Source organism: Tachypleus tridentatus, chromosome 12, assembly GCF_004210375.1.
Source record: "Tachypleus tridentatus isolate NWPU-2018 chromosome 12, ASM421037v1, whole genome shotgun sequence".
Classification (NCBI taxonomy): Eukaryota; Metazoa; Arthropoda; class Merostomata; order Xiphosura; family Limulidae; genus Tachypleus; species Tachypleus tridentatus.
In genome coordinates, this window is record NC_134836.1 from 74,681,913 (window position 1) to 74,705,486 (window position 23,574).

Sequence of the window (23,574 nt, forward strand, 5' to 3'; positions counted from 1 at the left end):
ATAGTAATTTAATAAAAAGATAGTTTCAACAACGTTGGATCAGTAGTCCCGGAAAGTGGTGGTTCATAACTTTCACACTGTGAATTTACAGAAAAGGAGAATTTGTTTTTGTTTTTGAATTTCGCACAAAGCTACTCGAGGGCTATCTGTGCTAGCTGTCCCTAATTTAGTAGTGTAAGACTAGAGGGAAGGCAGCTAGTCATCACCACCCACCGCCAACTCTTGGGCTACTCTTTTACCAACGAATAGTGGGATTGACCGTCACATTATAACGCCCCCACGGCTGATAGGGCGAGCATGTTTGGCGCGACGGGGATGCGAACCCGCGATCCTCAGATTACGAGTCGCACGCCTTAACACGATTGGCCATGCCGGGCCGAAAAGGAGAAACCCAACTTAATAAGCGAGAGATATCAAAGTCAGTGTAATGTTAATTATTACCGCACTGTGTGGTCTAAACCGAACCAATTTTTTATCTTGGTTTAACTGCGCTTTCTTTTCAAACTAATAGATTTTTCACAAGATTAAAACTTACAGTGAGAAAATTAAAAATAAAATTAAAATAAAACTGCAGGTTACCTCGAACGTTAGGAAGTCCCAGCCTACTAGGTTCCCACACCATTGCAAAATTGCATCCAAAAATGCCACAAAAGCGACAAATGCAACCAGATTGGCAACAATATTGGCAATCACTTTTATCGCCGAACTAGCGCCATTGGCTGCTGCCTCCAAGGCATTGGTTTCCGTACTGTAAAAATAACAATGTTACATCTGAGAAACGAAAACAGGGAGCACTGTTAGAACAGTTAGCAAAACATCTGGAACCTACTATCGTGAGAGTTTCACCAAACGAAGAATAATCAAAATATAAATAAAATATACAGAAGCATGTCCTCACTGAAAATAGTTCAGAAACCCCTGCTTTAAATAATCGGGAAAAATATGAATCGTTTATTTTAGTTATAAGGATTCGGTTCCCAGAAAAATATCATAAGTAAATGAAAGAAAATTCATGCAGAAGGTTTGTAACACATACAGATAATGGGTCATATCTTAATTACATTCAAAATACATTAAATAAAAAATTAGCTATGCCTTACTTAAATTCAAAATGCGTGCAATAAAAAAGTAAGCTGTGTCTTACTTATATTCAAAATATATAAAATAAAAAATTATGACACGTGTTCCTGCGCTACAATCTATACAGATTAGTAATTCATGATCTTGAATACTGATACTAGAATGAACATTTAGGCCTAACAATTGTTTCTTTCACCACCATTATGGTATCTTGATTGTGGACAGTAACACGACTACCACTACAGGAGAATTTGACACAATAACCTAAGGTCATTGTATTTCCAGTCCTCTTTACAATCTTTTTAAGGATATCTATCGACTTCAAATGACGACCTGTGAGGATCCTCAGAATTCATACAAGCCCAGGACTGGTATCTCATAAAGTTAAGGCATATACTACCATTCGTTCTTGGGTACAGTGATGTAGCCCAGACTGTAACTGGTGAGACACTTGCCCTGCCCCTGCTTGAACGAGAAACGGCAAATTCTCAATCTATAAAAGTACTGCAGCATTAAAATAAAAAAATTAGTTTCTGTATGAAGGCAAAAAGTGTAATGATTGGGAACAAATGGCTGACGTAATCACATAATTCATCTATTAGTTTGTATTGTTGAATGTTCCCAATGCATATAAGAGGTAAACTCACTAGTTGCTTAAGAACGATTGTTTAGATGTAGTTACACACTATGTAATGGAATAAGTTATATATTTATACGACCACAGACTCAAACATGTTCTACATATATAAATATAAGGCCAGTGTGATGTCTGTAAAGTTAACATATCTGATAGTACATGGACAGTTTTAATGGTTGGTCTGTGACAGTGGTCACATCTTGTGGAAGAAATGGTACTTTGACTTCGACGTATCAATGGCTGGTTTGCCTTGGTGGAACCATAACTTCTTGACATCAATTACACATAAAGATAGTAGCGCCTTACGGTATACAACAACCAGGATATTAGCCTGATGAAAAATTCACTTTATGTTTACTCAATTTACAAAATGATTAAATTATCATTGTAGGTGTCACCTGTAAACTCGACAGGCACTTTTGTAACAAGATTTATGTCATACTTAAAATGTTGGATCACCAACAGTATCACGTTGCAGATATTTAATAAATAAAGTTGTGTTTCATCCAGTGTGGCTAATACTTTCATTTTCACGTGCAAAGTTTCTGACAGTTAGTTAACCTTCCCTTCAACTATCTTGATACCAAGTGTAAAGTTCCTGACAGTTAATTAACTTTCCATTCAACTATCCTGATACCATGTATAAAGTTTCTGACAGTTAACCTTATATTCAACTATCCTAATACCACGTGTAAAGTTTCTGACAGCTAGTTAACCTTCCCTTCAACTGTCTTGATACCACGTGTAAAGTTCCTGACAGTTAATTAACTTTCCATTCAACTATCCTGATACCATGTATAAAGTTTCTGACAGTTAACCTTATATTCAACTATCCTAATACCACGTGTAAAGTTTCTGACAGCTAGTTAACCTTCCCTTCAACTATCTTGATACCACGTGTAAAGTTCCTGACAGTTAATTAACTTTCCATTCAACTATCCTGATACCATGTATAAAGTTTCTGACAGTTAACCTTATATTCAACTATCCTAATACCACGTGTAAAGTTTCTGACAGCTAGTTAACCTTCCCTTCAACTATCTTGATACCACGTGTAAAGTTCCTGACAGTTAATTAACTTTCCATTCAACTATCCTGATACCATGTATAAAGTTTCTGACAGTTAACCTTATATTCAACTATCCTAATACCACGTGTAAAGTTTCTGACAGCTAGTTAACCTTCCCTTCAACTATCTTGATACCACGTGTAAAGTTCCTGACAGTTAATTAACCTTCCATTCAACTATCCTGATACCATGTGTAAAGTTTCTGACAGTTAACCTTATATTCAACTAGCCTCACCATTTTTATAGTTTTTGACAGTTAATTTCAATTCAACTATGTGTTTTGGGAGTAGCCTCTGTACACTGTTTTTGTTGACCGACTTCCGTGTTAATTATTCTGTTTTCAGTTCCAAGACAGTTTCTTTCTTTGTTTATAGTGTACCTCTGTGTTCTTGGATTATTTCAGTTAACAACTTATTCATATTTCTTCACTACTGGTAGCAGCCAATCCTTCTCTTGTGTTGTCTTGATGGTTCAACATTAGATATTAAAAATGCGCCTTACATAATCTGATAGTCGCAGGATAGAACTTTGCCTCAGAAAGTCCAGTAAGGTAATTAATTACTCCTTCTGTAAATCACCACACTTCAGGTGTGTTGAGTCTTTCAACCTTTGTATATAACACATATTTATATCGTATAATTACGCTATACACACACACATATATATATAATTCACAATATATTTACCAATACATACCCTTTAGTTATTACAATGTCGTGTGCTTTGGTTTTGCTTTGTTCTAATTCTGGATAGAATAACTTGGAATATGCCAGTGCTGCAGGAGCAGACATAACCGAAGCTGTCAGTAAATGGCTAGCATTAACCTGTGAAAACAGAAAACTGTGACGTTTATTTCACCAAACGTATAAGCGTTCATAAAAAAATAACGTTGTAGAAGTTCTATAACAAGACTAATACATTATCTACGTTAAAAACTTTATCACAGATATAAAAGTATCGCAGTATGTATGCTCTGTAAGACGTAGCCTCTTCCTTCTACATTAACATTGGAAGGTTGAAACGCTTTAACAAGTGTAGTGTCAAATATATTTATATTTATAATATATTTATATATGTTTTATTCTTTAAATCATCGTTATAAAATATATTCAAGAAGTTGTGAGTTTTATGTACAGTTTCTTTGTCGCTGATCCAGGATTCACGAACTGGAATAAGTCTTCGACGTTTCAACAAACGTTCATCATTAAGATCTTGTGAAATTAAAGCATCTTTCACCTGCATTATAAATATAACGTGTGTATCGATGAATCATTATATATACCTTATAGATATATTTATACCTAAAAAATGTGTACTTTGAATTCACGGTGTTCCATTCTTAACATTATCTACAGTACTAGGGCACGTGATGCGCATATAGAGAAAACGACGCGAGAGAATTTGTTGTCGCCATTTTGAAATTTCGCCAGGCCTCGTTAAGCCTAACAGGAGCTGAGCTTATAACTTAAAGAACTAAATCATATTACATCTGATAGTTTTATGGTTGTATTCGCCTTCGTTCAGCTATAGTCTGAACTTATATCACACGTATAATGTTATCAACTAATAACATGGTTAAATGGACCAATAAAATCGTATTGTTGATGCCATAAGCTACGGAAATCAAACATCACACCTCGCTCTGCGCACTTCAAGACTGTAGGTGCGTTATAAGTGTAACAGTGAGATCCTCCTATTTAATTAGAGAAACTCAAGGATTGGTAGTGGGTGGTGTTGACTAGCTGTCTTCCATTTAGTCTATCAGTTGAAAACTAGAGGAGTACGATTAGTCCTTGTCCAGTTTTGTACAAATTTTCGAAACAAACCAAATGTGTTTTACTTTTTTTTTTTTCTGTCATGATTCGTCTGATGTAGTCTGTTGAATTTCACATAAAGCCACTCTAGGGCTATCTTCTCCTGATATCCTTGGGTATCTCCTCTAGATATTCTTGCCTATTTTCTCTAGATATTCTTGAATATCTTCTCTAGATATCCTTGGGTATCTCCTCTAGATATTCTTGGCTATCTCCTCTAGATATCCTTGGCTATCTTCTCTTGATATCCTTGGCCTTCTCCTCCAGATATCCTTGGCTATCTCCTCTAGATATCCTTGGGTATCTCCTCTAGATATTCTTGGCTATCTCCTCTAGATATATTTGGCCATCTCCTCTAGATATCCTTCGGTATCTCCTCTATATATCCTTGGCTATCTCCTCTAGATATTCTTGGCTATCTCTTCTAGATATTTTTGGGTATCTCCTCTAGACATTCTTGGCTATCTCCTCTAGATATCCTTGGGTATCTCCTCTAGATATTCTTGGCTATCTCCTCTAGATATATTTGGCCATCTCCTCTAGATATCCTTGGGTATCTCCTCTATATATCCTTGGCTATCTCCTCTAGATATTCTTGGCTATCTCTTCTAGATATTTTTGGGTATCTCCTCTAGACATTCTTGGCTATCTCCTCTAGATATCCTTGGGTATCTCCTCTAGATATTCTTGGCTATCTCCTCTAGATATTCTAGAATATCTCCTCTAGATATTCTTGGCTATTTCCTCTAGATATTCTTGGCTATCTCCTCTAGATATTTTTGGCTATCTCCTCTAGATATCCTTGGCTATCTCCTCGAGATATTCTTGAATATCTCCTCTAGATATCCTTGGCTATTTCCTCTAGATATTCTTGGCTATCTCCTCTAGATATCCTTGGCTATCTCCTCTAGATATTCTTGGCTATCTCCTCTAGATATATTTGGCCATCTCCTCTAGATATCCTTGGGTATCTCCTCTAGATATCCTTGGGTATCTCCTCTATATATTCTTGGCTATCTTCTCTTGATATCCTTGGCTATCTCCTCTATATATCCTTGGCTATCTTCTCTTGATATCCTTGGCTATCTCCTCTAGATATTTTTGGCTATCTCCTCTAGATATCCTTGGCTATCTCCTCTAGATATTCTTTAATATCTCCTCTAGATATTCTTGGCTATCTTCTCTTGATATCATTGGCTATCTCCTCTAGATATTCTTGGCTATCTCCTCTAGATATTCTTGGTTATCTCCTCTAGATATCCTTGGCTATTTCCTCTAGATATTCTTGAATATCTCCTCTAGATATCCTTGGGTATCTCCTCTAGATATTCTTTGCTATCTCCTCTAAATATTCTTGAATATCTCCTCTAGATATCCTTGGGTATCTCCTCTAGATATTCTTGGCTATTTCCTCTAGATATCCTTGGCTATCTCCTCGAGATATTCTTGAATATCTCCTCTAGATATCTTTGACTATTTCCTCTAGATATTCTTGGCTATCTCCTCTAGATATCCTTGGCTATCTCCTCGAGATATTCTTGAATATCTCCTCTAGATATCTTTGGCTATTTCCTCTAGATATTCTTGGCTATCTCCTCTAGATATCCTTGGCTATCTCCTCGAGATATTCTTGAATATCTCCTCTAGATATCTTTGGCTATTTCCTCTAGATATTCTTGGCTATCTCCTCTAGATATCCTTGGGTATCTCCTCTAGATATTCTTGGCTATCTCCTCTAGATATTCTTGGATATCTCCTCTAGATATCCTTGGCTATCTCCTCTAGATATTTTGGCTATCTCCTCTAGATATCCTTGGCTATCTTCTCTTGATATCCTTGGCTATATCCTTTAGATATCCTTGGCTATCTCCTCTAGATATTCTTGGCTATCTCCTCTAGATATTATTGGCTATCTTCTCTAGATATCTTTGGGTATCTCCTCTAGATATTCTTGGCTATCTCCTCAAGATATTCTTGGCTATCTCCTCTAGATATCCTTGGGTATCTCCTCTAGATATTCTTGGCTATCTTCTCTAGATATTCTTGAATATGTCCTCTTCAATAAATAATTACTGTGAGGGGTGCGAGAACTTATTAAAATTTGTTAGGGGTGCGGGGCATAAAAAAGGTTGGGAACCAGTGCTCTAGATATTCTTCAGTTATTAATGCGAGACAAACCAATATTCTACAGTTAACTCCCCCTTCCCCACTCCTCTCAGATTGGTATTTCCTTATCTACTCTACTTACTCCAAATATGTTAACATAGAGGGCTAACACCGTCCCTGCGATGGTTGCAAATCCTCCTGTCATCACAGCGTGTAGTTCTGATTTCGTCAATAGAGGGAGATAGGGTTTAATCATCAATGGAGCCTCCGTCTTGTAAAAAAAGGAAAGAAAAAGAAATGTTAATAGATATATTATACGAAAGCGTTATGTTCCTCAAAAGAAAAATATCTCATGTATTTTAAGACTTTGCCCGACTTTCTTTACTTTTAATTTAATCATAAGATTAAAAAAAAAAAAGATACCAAAGGTGGAACGGTATTATTAATAAATAACATAATGGGGAAACTGGGTACTCACTCACCTGTGTGTAAAGATATGTGTCTCTAATATTACATGAATGAACTATTAATATTCTGTTATATGAAATACCATATGTCTGCGATGGCTTTATTATCATGATTTTTTTACACGTTTAGGAGTGATTCCTGTACGATTAATTTGAAATTGATATCAATTTTACTCTATCACGTACACATTTTTCACATATGCAGTTTTACACAAATGAACCGTTTTCATCGAAATCACGTAACGTTTTGTTGTTATTAAAATGCTAACAACCACTAGCTACAGACTTCTTTAGACTAATCGCGACATCACAGTCTTATCGGTCGTTCCAGAACCCAAATATAACAAATATAATAATAAAAAAATACTATTGTGGTAAACGAAATAATAATTTGATCCAAGCAAGACTGTTTTTTCTTCCCAATTTGTAAAATGTAAGTATGTGATATGAAAATAAATATAATTTTCGAAACCTGCGTAGCTGAATTATGAAAAATCAGTTATTAAAACTGAACAACATTTATGAAGTTTAAATTCGCAGGTCTGTGTAATCCGTTTCGGTTTTCTGGTTAAAAGTTGTTTTTTTTTCGTGGATAAATATGATATGGTTTACTTAACATGTGACCTGCTAGAATAATTAAAACAAATACACAGATAAATAAAACATATTTATCACCATTCCCAGGAAGATGTTTCCAGCTGCGTTCATTGATTCACATGCTGTAGTACCAATCGTTACTTGTAGAAACCAACCAGTTTTAGAAACCAACCACTGCATAATCCCGTAATAGTATAAAATGGACACGATGAAACTAAAGAAGATAATCACCGGAAGCCCCTGGTGAAAGATCAAAGTTTCCATTAGTTTCTAATTATTAATATCATGTAGCTTGTATTACAGCCACCAAGGTTGATAAAACACATGCAACGAACCTTATCTGTACAATGGGATTTTATTAAAAGTTGATAAGGGTTTACACTATAATATGATGCGTATTTTATTTCGAGGTTTAATCAATATATTTGAATATATGAAATAATCATATACTTGTATTACGACATTTTGATTCTTTTTAAATCGTACATAATCACAATTCGAGAAAACAGAAAAAAAGGTAATAAAAGTCGGATGTTTTGTGGCAGTTTTAAGTTTTATTTACTATTATTTATTGGCACTGTCTACATGAAAAGGTTAAACCCACACCTTCATTTCTTCTTTTATTGTTGCTTTATCTCAACTATAATTGTTCCACAAGGGTCATAATGTCACATTGGTTATTCTTATAACTACATTTACCGGATCCACACGAACCATTACTTTAACTAGAGCAAAACAAACACCAATAATACACGTTTTATCCTTATCGCTGAAATTGTGTATTTTGATAAAAATAAAATTTGGGGTTCAACTGGATTACAGTGGTTTCAGGGTAACCCACCCCTCATCAGTAAGATACTCAAAAACACAAGAAAAGGCCACATTAAGATAAAGTAATTTTGTTCTGTGTCCGATGATGAATTTGGTGAGAGAAGGACATTACAGAACCAAACAAAACTCACTTAAACATCTACTTACATTCTGAGAATTACTACACACTTTCTATATACTTTTGCAGTCATATACCAATAATTACCGCTCTTATATGTAAAAGACAGATAAAAAAAACACAAATGAGCCACACATGAGTTTAGCAATCATGAGTTTCACCTTAAAAGCAAAAATTCCTGCTTGAGTTTGTGACACGCCCTCTAGATTTCCGGTAACCAGGTAACCGAACACGAACGAGGAACCAGCATCAGTAAACGACAGAAAGACTTCGATCTTGTCCCCCAAACATTGAAATACTTTTCTTCCAATCGGCAACCGCAAAATGACGAAACCAAAAACGAACTGTAGCATAACACCCCATAAAACTTGTCTCCATATAATCTGCAAAACATAAATAAAGGTGTCACTACCAGAACTAGGCTATATAAATACACCAAAAACATGTGAACTCGCAAAAATATAATCCTCTGCACTTTGGCGTTACTTTTAAGCCAGTATAAGTGAGTCATGTAAGTCAAGTTAACAGTGAACTGTTTACCACGTTCACCAAAGAAAATGACGATAAGTCCCAAAGTTGCTGGTAGGATGTTTTACAATAGTACAAAAAAAAAATCATATGAAAATCAGTTGCAGGAGATTCTTAATCAATTCGGAAATATAACACAAAAGTAGACTAAAAAAATAACATTTACAATTATTGTTTATATGGAACTGCCCCCTTGTGTTTTAACAGTAAGTCTGCAAGTTAACGACGCTATAAGTCGGGCTTCGATATCCATAGTGGTCAGAGCACAGATGGCTCAGTGTACAGTTTTGTGCTTGACTAATCAACATAACAACTGACCACAAATACGTCATAAAGTGATACTGTTCTTGAATCAGATGAAAATTATTAATACACTGATAACGTCGACAGCCAGAAATATACACTTTTATCTCAAAAGAAATAATCTACTAATATACAGTCATAATTAGATCCTAAGAGACCATAGGAAAAATTGTGCTACCCGCCTATTCAATTAAATTAGTTTCCGTGTATGTTACTTAGTATTTTCTTCTTAACTTTGGTATTCGAAATTTCAAATACGACTTTAAAATACAAGTCCCTGGACTATGTACTAGCTGTATCACCTATACAGTAGTTGTTGAAATAGTTCCTTTGCCCCTTTCATTGGTATATGAAGAGTTTGGAAGTAAAAAAAAACCCAATGTGCTTTGGGTGAAGGAAGATCCTTCACAGATAATAGATGGGTGCCGTAAATTGTACCAACTAGTGGCCATGTTGTAACTTAAATGAAAAGAGTTGGTAAAAGTTTTTCAAATACTAATTAAAAAAGAAAATCCCATTGCATCGGCCGGGAATCGAACCCGGGCCGCCCGCGTGGCAGGCGAGCATTCTACCACTGAACCACCGATGCTCCGATAAAAGTATTATGTAAGTTCTTATATCTACATTAAAAAACACATTATCAGTATTACACAATCGATTACATTTTATGGATTTATCTCAAATACAAACCTCAACATCAATTGGCTTCCTCCAAACTAGCAGTAATTCTGAAAAATGGCTTCTAAAAAAAAAAGTAACCCTTGAACCTATACGACGCGATAACTGTTTCTGATACCAGATATAAGATATATACAAAGGACAAAACCCTCAAAGTAAATTTATACTCAGATAAATTCCAAACTGGGATAACAAGACTTATAATGTGAGTATATATACTCACATGATAAGATATATAGGTACTTAAAACATTCCTATATAATACAATTAAATCAACATTACAATGTTCTCAACAAACTATCCTAGACCGTCTTGCCAGTTGGATGCAAATACATGAGGAAATAGATTCAAACTAAACCTTCCAAAAGCGTTTAGGTCTTCCCTGATCTCTGTGGCTGTTCAGGTCTTCCCTAATAGATGTTTTTTTTAGGTATTTTTAAATGGCTCTGATTGCTACCTATATATTTGCATTGCTACCAGAATAGCTACATCCAAGTTATCCTTTTAAATAGTAAATATTTACAAAATATTTTTCTTTATTACTGTCTTGACTTACTGAAGATACAGTAAATAAAACGCGTATCAAAGACGATACAGTGTATACAGCAGTTGACTTACGTTTTTCCTATGGGCTGAGAAGATATAGCCCACAGCTAGAAGTACAAGAAGCCCTCCGGCAGACACAAGTCGTTTCCGGTTGTCTTTGGTATCGATGACCAAAAATGCAACCACTCCCCCAAATACAAAAATCCAGGCCACCCTAAATCAGATGTCGACCGATTCAGGATAAGTTGTTTGAAATATTAAAACTAAAGAAACACGAAAAATTCCAAAAGTGAAAAAAAAAAAACTTCCTAAGAATGAAAAATAAGGATCTTTTTTTCAAGCTTTTTTTTTCAGTGGAAAACAAAAATGGAAGGATACACCTATTTATATGTACAATGTGATATTAAGCTGTCTTAGTGTTAAGCTTGCTCGGATTGTGAACGCAAGGATTTAAGGTTCGAGACTCGTTTTCTCAAAGACTCGCACCTTACTTTGAAGTCGTGGATGCGTTCTAAGAGTGAAAACGAACTCCCGCTATTCGGTCGTACAAGAACAGTCTAAGAGTTAGCGGCGGGTGCCGTTGGTGAGCGGTTTTACCTCTAGTCTACAATTTCTAAGTGTATCAATCATACTAGTAGAACCCAATATCACACGTTGATCAAAATGTAGATCGAACTTGACCTCCTCTGACCTTAGATTTTAAGTTTAAATAATTTTCAGTAAACTAAGTTTATTTATTAGTTATACATGTATGGAGGCATGCACATATAACCACTTGCATAGATAGGTTTGAAACAAACATTAAACTACACTTATCTACCCAAGCCCACGTGTTACAGTAACTTATGCTTAGTTCTATAATAATGGATTAAACGTAAACTTCAATTTACTAACCTGAAGATGGCCTAAGAACGACGAAACGTTGTTCTGTACATTATCTCGTTTAAAGCTTCAATACCCATGCCAGCCATCTTTCGAAAGACCCGGTATGGTCAGGTGGCTAGGGCGCTCGATTCGTAATCTGATGATCCCAGGTTCGAATTCCTGTTTCACCAAATATTCTCGCCCTTTCAGCCGCTGGAGCGTTATAATGTTACGGTCAATCCCACTATGCGTTAATAAAAGAGTAGCCCAAATGTTGGCGGTGGGTGGTGATGACTAGCTGCCTTCCCTCTAGTTTTACACTGCTAAATTAGGGACGGCTACCCCATGTGTAGCTTTGCGCGAAATTAAAAAAAAAAAAAAAATCTTTCGAATACGTGCCAATTACAAAAGTATTACGTTTTCGGAATAAGAAAAGTTACAACCAATTACTAAGGAAACATGTTTTCAGGATAAAAAACGTTACACCCAATTAATAAAAGTATCATGATTTTAGGATAAAACCAAAAAATAATAAATTTAATATATTGTCAAAAACGAACTACGACTTTTCAAATGATAACATGTACCTTCCATTAATGTAGATAATAGTTTTTATTATATATAAAACAAAACAAATAATTAATCAACTTGATTACAGTGAGACTTAGTAAAGCATTTGAGGGCTTATAAAGCTAAAATTCAGGATTGGTGGCTGCGATGGGCACAATACAGGTAGCCCGTTGTGCAGCTTAGTAGTTAATAACAACTAAACACAGAATCTTACCATATGTGTGGAATCCTTCTCACAACTTTTGCCATAAAATTAAAAGTAGGTCCAAAAATCCAGCGTCCGAGAAAGATATCATAGAGCATGAAAAAATAAGCCACTGTAGTTACAATAACTAAAAACTTCACTCCGTCACACCAAGTTGGCGTTTCTTTCCAGGAACGGAAAACAGCAAATCCTAAGTATATGTTATATAAAACAAAAATCAATCCCAGCGAGATTCTTTTACCCCATTTTTTCACGTAAGACTTAACTTGAATCAATATTCTATCAGTAAAACCATCGGGTCTCGTTGCTTGGGGTACGTTTGCTGTTTCTACGCTGTCAGACTTCTCATGAGATTCAACCGTCTTGTTAATATCGTCCGTCTATAATAAAGACAAAAAACGTATCATTAAACATTATCTTAAAAAATACTATTTTTAATGCCACTAAGGAAATATTTTGAAATTTAAGACATTGCTATATCTTTATGCAAATAAAATAACCTAAAAAGGGAGAATAAACATCTACCCCCGTCTGTAGGGTGATCAAATTATGTTTGATAAAAATAAATATATAGGTAAACAGTATAGGCGACAAAGACATCAAAATTAATAATCGCCAAGTTTTTATATAGTTTTATTTAAATTAGATTGACGTTCTGAACTAGCGGTCTTCTTAAATCGTACAGCTTACAATACAAACGCATGAGCAAGATTCAAATACACTGCGTGTGTAGTATTTTGTATATAGGAGAGAAAATCGTTCATTTAAACCAGATGGTTGAAGTGTCCACAGATTATAGATTAATCTACTTTTCAAATACTCTCTAGAATGTTTGTTGGACCACTAACAAGCCTCAGAATAAAAAGTCCTCAACTGTATAGTTATTGATGGTGAAATGTTTGCCTATAGGTATACACTGGTTCGGCAGTTTAATATAGTTTAAATGTTATTGTGCCCTATCACCTAGGACGTTATGTGCAATGCATAAACTATTGAAAACTTTTACAAATTGTACAGCAAATGAGACATCCAGTGATAGGTAAAGAACTGTCTTATATTGAAGGTTGTGTTCTTCCCTAGAATATGTGGGCAGAGGACACACCTGTTTGATTTATACGTGCGAGTGTTTGGATTATCATTTTATTTTTAAGGTTATTGTTCACCAGGATTACCTGTTAGGATTTTGTCATATTTGTAACAAAAAATGTGTGTACGTGGCCCTTGAAGAGATATTTAGGAGTAGGGTATTCAGTAAATATTGTGAAATTGTTAAGTAAAATGTTGTTGGTCTAATAGTATGTTAACACACGCGGAATATGATACGTGTGTTTTTTCTTTCTAGGATTGAGTGTTTGCTTCAGGATATATGAAAAAGCTTTAGTAGCAACATCGTGAATGAGAGAATCAAAGTAGTATTTTTTAGAAAAGAAAGTTTTTTATGTATTTGGATTTTGATTTATAGTTGTTACTAACATTATATAGTTCGCGTCGTCGTGGAAACTGAGAGTATGGTATTGACTGTTCATTACTATATAGGTGGGAAGTTTGGTTTGGGTTTGTTTTGAATTTCGCGCAAAGCTACGCGAGGGCTATCTGTGCTAGCTGTCCCTAATTTAGAAGTGTAAGACTAGAAGGAAGGCAGCTAGTCATCACCACCCACTGCTAACTCTTGGGCCACTCTTTTACCAACGAATAGTGGGATTGACCGAACATTATAAAGCCCCCACGGCTGAAAGGACTGGCATGTTTGGTGCGACGGCGATTCGAACCCGCAATCCTCAGATTACGAGTCGAAGTACGTATAGGTACGTGTGTAAATACATTACAAAGATGGTCATCTCTTATGCATTTGTTAATTTTTAAAGAAGGGTGGAAAAATAATAGAAAGTGCAGAAAAGTATGTCTTCAATGTCGCAACGACACATCATGGGTACTGGTCCGTTGTATTCCTTAAATATGAGATTTTTGGTGTATCCATTGGCAATAGTGAGGCCCATTTTAGTCCCCATAGTGGTCCCACGGATTTGTTTGTAGCAAACACAATTAAAAGATGAAACACTAAGTATGAGTACAGGTTCGACTAACATGCGTGTTGAAGGATCCAGTATGGGCCTTTGGTCTAAGAAATGTTTTAGTGCAATTAAACCCCTATTGTCGGGATAGATATGTATGGTGAATTTACATCCATGGTAAAAATTTAGTTATTCATACCAGTTAGCCCTTAAATAGCAGGAATGTTGTTGGTACCAGCATCAATTTATGATGACCACCATTTAAAGGTTAAACGTGTTTTTAATTAAATAAATGACACGAGAGGTATCCTTTATCTGTGTTGGTAAATTCATGACAGACGGTGATATAGTTCAAGATAACTAGAAATTTTCTCAACAGAGAAACTGCATACAAATACAATGGGGCTGCCCGGAAGTCCATCTTTGTTTATTTTAGGGAGATAGAAAGTAGGAGTTGTAGGTCCATTTACAATGAGATTTTTGGCTGTAGTAAAAAATTCGTCGGCATCGACCATATTACCAATCGTAAATGTTACTATGTTGTTGAAGTTAAAAACTAGAAAGGAATGGGAAAAGGATATATAAAGTACTGATGTTGTCTCAAAGATTGTTATAATTAAATCCTTGAGCAAACTACTGTGGCTCCACCTTTTGTTTACTGGTTTTATAACAGTGCCGTCTTTTTGTTGCAAATTATTCAAAACTAACCGTTCGTCGTGAGAAATATTTTTAGCTTAGCTCTTCAGGTTTAGATCCAATTCATGCTTTCATTCCTACACTTATGAATGAATTAATGAAATACGATGAATTCACCGGAGGGTGAAGTCCGTAAAGAATGTTTGAAGAAAAATTTGAGATCAAAGGGGGTTTATTTTAGAAAAATAAGAGTCTAAGATTTTAGAAAAATGAGTTTTCAGTCTTAACATACGAAAAATACATTCGCTATCTTCCACTGCGCGAAAGATGTCGATACTACATTTAATAAAAACAAACTTTGTTTTGTTTGACTGCTTTCAGTAAAGTTAGTTTATCACTAGGACACATTTCTAGAAAATCATTTAATGTTCTTACCATAAAGCTCTCGAAACTAGTTATGAATAACTTTTAAAGTACACACAATTTTAAAAAGATAATGAAGTTAGTAATATGGAAAATATACTTAAGCCTAGACTTATCGGTAATAGTCATGGCTACTAGAATATTAAAGAATTGTGTTGATTAAAATGGCATACCTATCAGAAATCAAACGTGAATAACACTGTTAGAATAATGTACCTAGTTAAGATCAACCGTGAACAACGTTATAAAAACATATCCAGTACATAGCAAATGTTAATAACTATGTTAGAACAGTAAATCCAATACAGATTTAAATTATGAAAACATGCCTGTGCTAGACTGATTACTTGAGAATATTTATATTTGTACTAGTTATATCAATAGCATACCTTGTTCTAAAAATAATCGTGTTGTAACTTGTAATAAAATAATAATTAATCAGTAAATTAGCCCAAAACAAAACTATTAATTCAAATTACACTGTCAATTACAGTTTGTTCATAGAATTTTGTTATTTTCTCTAACGCCAATCTATTCTATCACCTTTTTCTTTTGCCATTACGTTTATAGGCCTAACCCGATTCCTCGAAATACCACCTCAGACAAAATACTATCTAAAATTCGTAAGAAACAGGGCAATTACGTGTATCTCTAACCTTTTGTAACTGCAATTATAGTTTCATTTTCTTTTCTCGAATTCTACAAAAGCGAGTTAACCCTAATGTTATCATAAACTTCAACAACCCGTCCATGTTAGAGTACTTGAAAATGATCTCACCAACATTCAATCAATAAGTAAACTCAAAACGAAAGTATTAAATTAATCTCTTAGTTTTATCAATATTGAACTTTTATTGTTTCATGTTAAACTTAAATGCTCATCATATTTTATAATGTTTAGATATTCGAATTTTATTTTTTATTAAATAATAAAAACAATTCTGAAAGGTTAATATAAAAAAATTTGTTTTCCAAGAAATAAATAGAGAGAACTTACGTCTAACTCGTTTTCATAAGCTCTATTAACAAAATCAGTTGCGGTCTGTAGTTGTGCATCTTTTTCTGTATCCTGTTCATCAGTTATTGTGAAAATTAAGGACGCCATTTAATCTAAAAAACATAAAATATAAAAGTTTCAGTAATTATAACAGAATATGCATATGAACGTACTTAACTGTCAATCGAAGCATTATGTAGTAACAACTAAATTTTCGCAAGACTAGATATATGTTATAAAATTACACGTTTATTTTTTTTAACAGTTGAATTAAGTTTCGTGACATAATACAAAGAATGTTACATGTGTTTGTAAATAATACATGCGCTAACAAATCAATTACATCAAAAGTATACGGGTATTACTTGTGTTGTTCGTTCGAACATTAGGTCTTCTCGGTGATATAACGGTAAGCTTACCGAATTACAACGATAAAACAAGAGATTAGATTCTCCTCGGTGCATGCGTCTACCGCTTTCAATCAAACGCTGAGTTTTAGCTTTGTAAGTCCGTAGACTTACCACTGTCTCATCGAAAGACTCCAGGGTTTGTTCCCTGTCGTGGGAAGAGAGACCATCATGTAGCTATGCGCTTAAAATTTTGTTTGTAGTTAAGCATAAAGCTACACAAAGGGCTATCTGTGCTCTGCCCACCAAGGGTATCTAAATCCGATTTATAGCGTTGTAAGTTCACGCCAAAACAGACAAGTAGCGGGCGTAAGGTAGACGAACATAAAAAAATATATCGAACTTACGTTTATTTATTTTTATATACTGTCGATCGTTAATCAACAGCAGAGCAAAGCGAGTTATTGTTTTTCCAGAGCTTGCATCCACACTGAGGTAAAGAATCTTCTTATAAAACAACTTCACAATTAGTTCGTGTTAACTACACATCTATTATCCGTGGTTGGAGCTTAGTCAATACGTACCTACACTAAAATAATCAGTTTTATAAAGCACTCGCACAGCAAGCCTTTCTTATCTAGTTACCTAGTCACGTATCTGTTCCACATTTAAATCAGTTTTGTTCAAAGTTCGAGTAATGCTTTTGTCATGGAACTGCCTGTTAGTATTAATAAAGTAAACTCATAAGAGCTGAAAAAGGAGAATAACATAAGCTGGTAGGTTATTACGTTCAATGGAAAATAATAATAATCATATATAGTTTTCTTGTTATTTTATTGAAGCCAACCGCGGCCACTCAACAATACATACATGTTTTTACACTCATACGCAAATAATTAGGAATCGTTTTCCATTTTATTTATCATAAGTGATAGCGTCGATCAACAGGTGGCACTGATAAGAAACGTTTTCTACAACTAAATCTAAGGAATGAACGATCATTTAACTATCACTCTTCGTTAGTCCTCCTCTGGTAGAGCAGTTAGTCTACGGATTTACAACTCTAAAATCAAAGGTTCGATCCCCTTTGATGAACTAAGCAGAAGGTGGCTTTGTTATAAGAAATCCCACACTCTCTTCTTTAGCATTTTTTTTTTATTCAGTAAAGGACTTTTTAATAAATAAAAGTAGTTTCGTCATAACCAGTGTTGTCATCGTTAAATGTATAAATCTGGCGATAATGAATTGCTTTACTTCATGTGTGATGGCCCGGCATGTCCAGGTTGTTAAGGCACTCAACTTGTAATCCGAAGGTCGCGGGTTCGAATCCTTGTCATACCAAAGATGCTCGCTCTTTCAGCCGTGAGGGCGCTATAAAGTTACGGTCAATCCACTCTTCGTTGGTAAAATAGTAGCCCAAGAATTGACGGTAGGTGGTGATTACTAGCTACCTTCCCTCTAGTCTTACACTGCTAAATTAGGAACGCCTACTGCAGATAGCTCTCGAGTAGTTTTGCATGAATCATGTGAATAATTATGCACTCTGTACGCTATAACACAGAATTAAGACTGAATTTGAAAATCAATAAATAAAAATAAATATTTCTCTTAATTTTTCAAACAGAACATTTTTGGAGACCCTGCGGAAGTACATTGAGTTTATGAATATATTTTGCATCCCAAACACTAATGCCATCAGTTTTTTAGGGGTTGGTTTGATTTGAATTTCACGCAAACCTACATGAGGGCTGTCTTCGCTTGCCGTCCCTAATTTTGCAGTGATGAGCTAGAGGAAAGGCAGCTAGTCCTCACCACTTATTGCCAACTCTTGGGCTCCTCTTTTACCAATGAATAGTAGGTTTCATTGTCACATTATGATGCCCTCACAGCTGAAAAGGCGAGCACCTTTGGTGACTGTCTTCGTGCCACGCTCCTTTTTTTAAAAATAATGTTCAGTAAGTTATATCGTTGCTTAGCAACAAACCTACCACATGGTGCTTATATACATGTTGATTTCTTAGAAACGTTTGTTTTTCTATTCTTTATTTTTGCATAACGACAGTGATATCTAGGGAAAATGATTTAATTCAGAAATTATTTAGATTTGGAATTGATATTTTTTCTTTCATTGGAAGTTTTATTCACTTGGGCATAGGGCAAGTTATATTACCCTGTATATTTACTTTAGACTTAATTACAAAACAAATAGTACTTTAGGCTCACTTATCGTGTTAAGGCGTGCGACTCGTAATCTGAGGGTCGCGAGTTCGCATCCCCGTCGCGCCAAACATGCTCGCCCTTTCAGCCGTGGGGACGTTATAAGTGACGGTCAATCCCACTATTCGTTGGTTAAAAGAGTAGCCCAAGAGTTGGCGGTGGGTGGTGATGACTAGCTGCCTTCCCTCTAGTCTTACACTGCTAAATTAGGGACGGCTAGTACAGATAGCCCTCGAGTAGCTTTGTGCGAAATTAAAAAACAAACAAACAAACCGATTCATCATGTTAGGTACTTTACGTATTACAGTTTCAAGTAGCCGGAAATTTGAATTTAGAAGTTGATTGAATGTTGATATGTATCATATTTATGATATTTGCCAACAAGATTGATACACACAGTTTTATATCTTAACACAGATATATTTTAATGTACAAACAACAATACAGTTCATAGTAACGGTTATTGCAAACAGTTATTACAAATAATGATTTATATACAAAAGTTTTCCAAACTTACAAATAACACCGAATCTTTTATGTAGGCTGAAACTGATGATTTTGTTTAAGATTCAAGACAAACGAATTAATTTTATGTTGATATCGGTACAATTCATTTAGCGGGTAAGCTATCTCTCTCTGCTCACACGCGAGTTTTTCACAAACGAAGATACTTAACGTCCTTGTAGAAATATTAACATCTTACGTTAATTCACTGAAGGTAAGCAGTTTGTAATGTTCGAATTCTATAAACGTTCTTGGCCAAGTATATGCAGTTCCCCGATTAATAAGCGTTAGTCATATTATAGCTTTTGAGATTTATAGTATACCAACTGTAGGAAACCAAAAATATTAAACTGTGTCTCCACGTTGCTTTGGTTACCTTTTACAAGCTTTAAGGTGAGGTTCTCGAAAGCTCATTTGGCAATAATACTGGCAATCACTAGTACTTTACATACACATCTTACATTGTTGATTCTTAGTCTCGAGATTCTTGCATAAATTTAGAGAACAGGCGGGACTTTCGCAATACATTTTTAACAATAAAAGTTACATGCATTTCTTAATATATGTCAAACTGAAACAAACGTATATATTAAAATAAATGTATAATATTAAATCCGTTACAAGTTGTAAAAAATATATTATTTGTTTCTAAGCACAAAGCTACAAAAAGGGTCATCTGTGTTCTGCCCACAAAGGGTATAGAAACCCAGTTTCTGTAAGTCCGCAAACGTACCACTTTGCCACTGAGTGAATGTATAAAAAAAAAGGAAAATAAAACTTACAACATATTTCAAGAAAGTAGTGTTTAAGCTATGTTTTACGTTTCGTTTATGTTTTAGGCTTAATGCTTTTTAATCTGACTATAAATATACCTACTATTGTTAAGGTTATCATAAAAGAATGACTTTTTCCTTATACAGCAAAATATGTTTTTTAAAGATAAGTACTTCTTTTTCAATCAGTTACATGATGTGTGCGTGTTTTCATATAGCAAAACCACATTAGGCTATCTGCTGATAGTTACATAATCACCTTATAACTAATTATAATAAGTCATCTTTTAATCAAGCTTTCAATTATTCGTTGATAAAAGGAAGCTTCGTTTTAGAGAACTGTCCACTGATGGGACAGAAATAAATCCACGGATTTATAACGTTAAAATCAGGGATTGAATTCCCCTCGGTGTGCCCAGCAGATAGCCTGATGTGGCTTTGCTAAAGAAAAACATAAATCTGAGAGAGAAAATTCTACGAGGGCAGTTTGATATAATCAATAGTTTTGAATGTTTAATCTCCGAAAAAAATATCGTATAGATCAAAATAAATGGTAATCTGAATCGGTAATATAGGGGGAGTGTGAGGCAAGACTCACCAATCCAAATCTGTGATCTTGTTTCCAGTCATCTTGCACTCTCGTGTTACAGAGTGATCCCTTTTCTGTTGATCAATTATGGATGTTTTTCACTGAGATCCTGATACCTGCAGTCCAGCTGTTGGCAATAAAGGTCTGCTGTTGTAGTCTAATTCCATTTCGATAACTAAGAGTAAATTAAGCCGACTCTGTCCCATCAAATGAACAGCAATACTTTATGTGTGTGTAAACCTGGTTTGGCTGTCAAAATTGGTCTTAAACCATATCTAAGCCATTACTTCTTGCACTAGATGTTGACAAAAAAATCCAATTTCTTATCTCCTGGTTCTTTCTCGTGTCTGGTTATAAATGAATTGCAAATTGCCATATGTTAAGAGTTTGGGTTGAATTTAAACTCTATTGACCTTTTCGAACTGTTTAAGATGTTCTTCAACATCAGTTTAAATTTTTGTGGCAACTGTTGGACAGTGTGATGTAGGGTTTGATTTACCCTCTGACATCAGGAGGTCATTCCCCAACTCTACTGGTCTCCCTGAACGATGGTAATCTAAGAGATCAAAACCACCTGACCACAATTTTCTGAACCACCTCTGACATATATAGGCACTCAAAACATCATACTATTGAAACTCTTGTTTATATGATACCGGAAAAAAAAATCAATTACGCGATGTGTAACCTCCAGCTTCGTGAAATTTTTTATCTTGTATGCATGTAAATTTGCAACAGGGGTCATGATTTTCCCGTTTTCAGTCACTGAGAACTTTATTTTTCTCCATTCTCAGGGTGCAGATATTTCATAAATACATCACAAGCAAATCTACCATATTAGCGCCATCTATATAGATATAACAGTACTGTTCATGTAAACTCTTCGCAGAATTTTGATTGATCTTCACCAAAATTGGTATGAAGGTTCATTAGGTCCGTTGGGAAATACACATACATTTTTAATTTCTGCGGTTTTCAAGAGCGTTTTTTTTATCACTACTACACCCCTATTGATGGATCTTCACCAAATTTGGTGTGAAGGTTTGTTGGGTACATGAAGAGATACATGTAAATTTATGGTTTCACATATTCTTGTTTTGCTTTTTAGTTTAAAAATTATATATAAAGAACGTTTGTTTTTTGAATTTCGCTCAAAGATATTCGAGGGATATCTGCGCTAGCCGTCCCTAATTTAGAAGTGTAAGACTAGAGGGAAGGCAGCTAGTCATCCACTCATTGCCATGTTTTTGGCTACTCTTTTACCAACGAATAGTAGGATTGACCGTCACATTATAACGTCCCCACAGCTGAAAGGGCGAGTATGTTTGGTGCAACGAGGATTCGAACCCGCGACCTTCAGATTATGAGTCGAGTCCCTTATCCACCTGGCCATATACAAAGCAAACAACTTTTCATGCTCTAAGATAACCTTTCATTAATAATGAATTTACATAACTTTCGTACAGGATACGGACAAAGCAGGCAGTATCGAAACTGATTTTCGTTTGGTACGTTTTTTTTCTTTTCTAATTAGAAGAAAACTATTTTTGTTAAGAGAAAATTGCTAAAGAAGAAAGATTATCTTGCTGCTAAATCAAAATTCACTTGAGAAAAAACGAAAGCATATACTTAGAAACGATTAAATTTAAGGTATCAAAAACGACATTGCTTTCCGGTACCCCTTATATTAACGTTAATAAGTTATATAATACGTAGTTACGTGTGAACAAATATTTAAATTACGCTATTAAAGATATTTGTTTGTAATTAAGCACAAAACGGCTTATCTATGCTCTGCTCACCACGTGAAGAAATATTAACGTTAGAGACATCATTAAGAAAGGTTACCTACGTCTTACGATTCATATCAACAGTTTATTTAAATATTACTTTATGAATTATAGTGTAGAATTCCTTCTTCCTGTAATTTTTAATTAATTTATACCAGTCTTTACTGAGCTTTCTCAACACCCGTCATTTCTAACGAGCTATATACTAAACATAAAATACAAGATAGACGCCAAGTGAACCAGACAGAACAGTGTGTATATAAGTGTGAAGTGAAAAAAAAAAAAAAAAAGGCTTTGCCATCCAAATGTGTAGATCATCATTGGGTCGGACACACTGATCGTGGTAATTATAGTTCCTCTCCTCAATTCAATAGATGGCAATGTTTTTATAAATACACTTTGATTAAAATCATTTAACGTATAAAAAGAATAGTGCAGCCAAAAAAGGATTAGAATTTAAATTGTTGTTAAACTGGGAGGTACGTTTACAGCATTGATAACAACTTTACAGCAAATATTCATTTATTAATTAGCCAAGCCGCGTTTATTCAGCTTGAGTCATGACGGTGGTAAAGATATCTAATGATAACAAACGATGCCGATGTATCTTAGATACCACAATACATTCTATGTAAATAGAGACGTCATCTTAACTAAATAACAAATCTGTGCCGAAATGTCATACTTATAATATAATAGCAAAATTGTTGTGAAAATACAGGGTGTTCGGAAATTCACTGTGCATTTATATATTTATTAATAGACGTTTCAATACAGAAGGTAACTATGAATGACAATTATGTTTTTTTTTTTGTTTGTTTTTTAGAATTTCGCACAAAGCTACTCGAGGGCTATCTGTGCTAGCCGTCCCTA

At 34.8% G+C, this 23,574-nt stretch overlaps 1 protein-coding gene and 1 non-coding gene across 3 annotated transcripts in view; both read right to left on the minus strand.

Moving 5' to 3' along the window:
- The window catches only part of LOC143233636 (putative transporter HI_0519), a 28,181-nt gene extending 10,760 nt beyond the window's left edge, over positions 1–17,421 (minus strand). Inside the window, exons 1-9 of one of the 2 annotated variants that reach the window (XM_076470076.1) lie at positions 17,236–17,419; positions 16,482–16,594; positions 12,423–12,793; positions 10,847–10,988; positions 8,881–9,102; positions 7,849–8,010; positions 6,849–6,977; positions 3,483–3,610; positions 580–748 (exon numbers count right to left, since the gene is read on the minus strand). In XM_076470076.1, coding sequence (XP_076326191.1) covers positions 580–748; positions 3,483–3,610; positions 6,849–6,977; positions 7,849–8,010; positions 8,881–9,102; positions 10,847–10,988; positions 12,423–12,793; positions 16,482–16,589 — 1,431 coding nt within the window. In that variant the 5' untranslated portion in view covers positions 16,590–16,594; positions 17,236–17,419. Of the gene's footprint in view, positions 1–579; positions 749–3,482; positions 3,611–6,848; positions 6,978–7,848; positions 8,011–8,880; positions 9,103–10,846; positions 10,989–12,422; positions 12,794–16,481; positions 16,595–17,235 lie in introns of both variants that reach the window. The other variant, XM_076470077.1, reaches the window with a different exon arrangement.
- On the minus strand, positions 10,069–10,139 carry TRNAG-GCC (transfer RNA glycine (anticodon GCC)). The gene has a single exon. It is a non-coding gene; the product is annotated as a tRNA-Gly (tRNA).
- Positions 17,422–23,574: the final 6,153 nt, after the last annotated feature.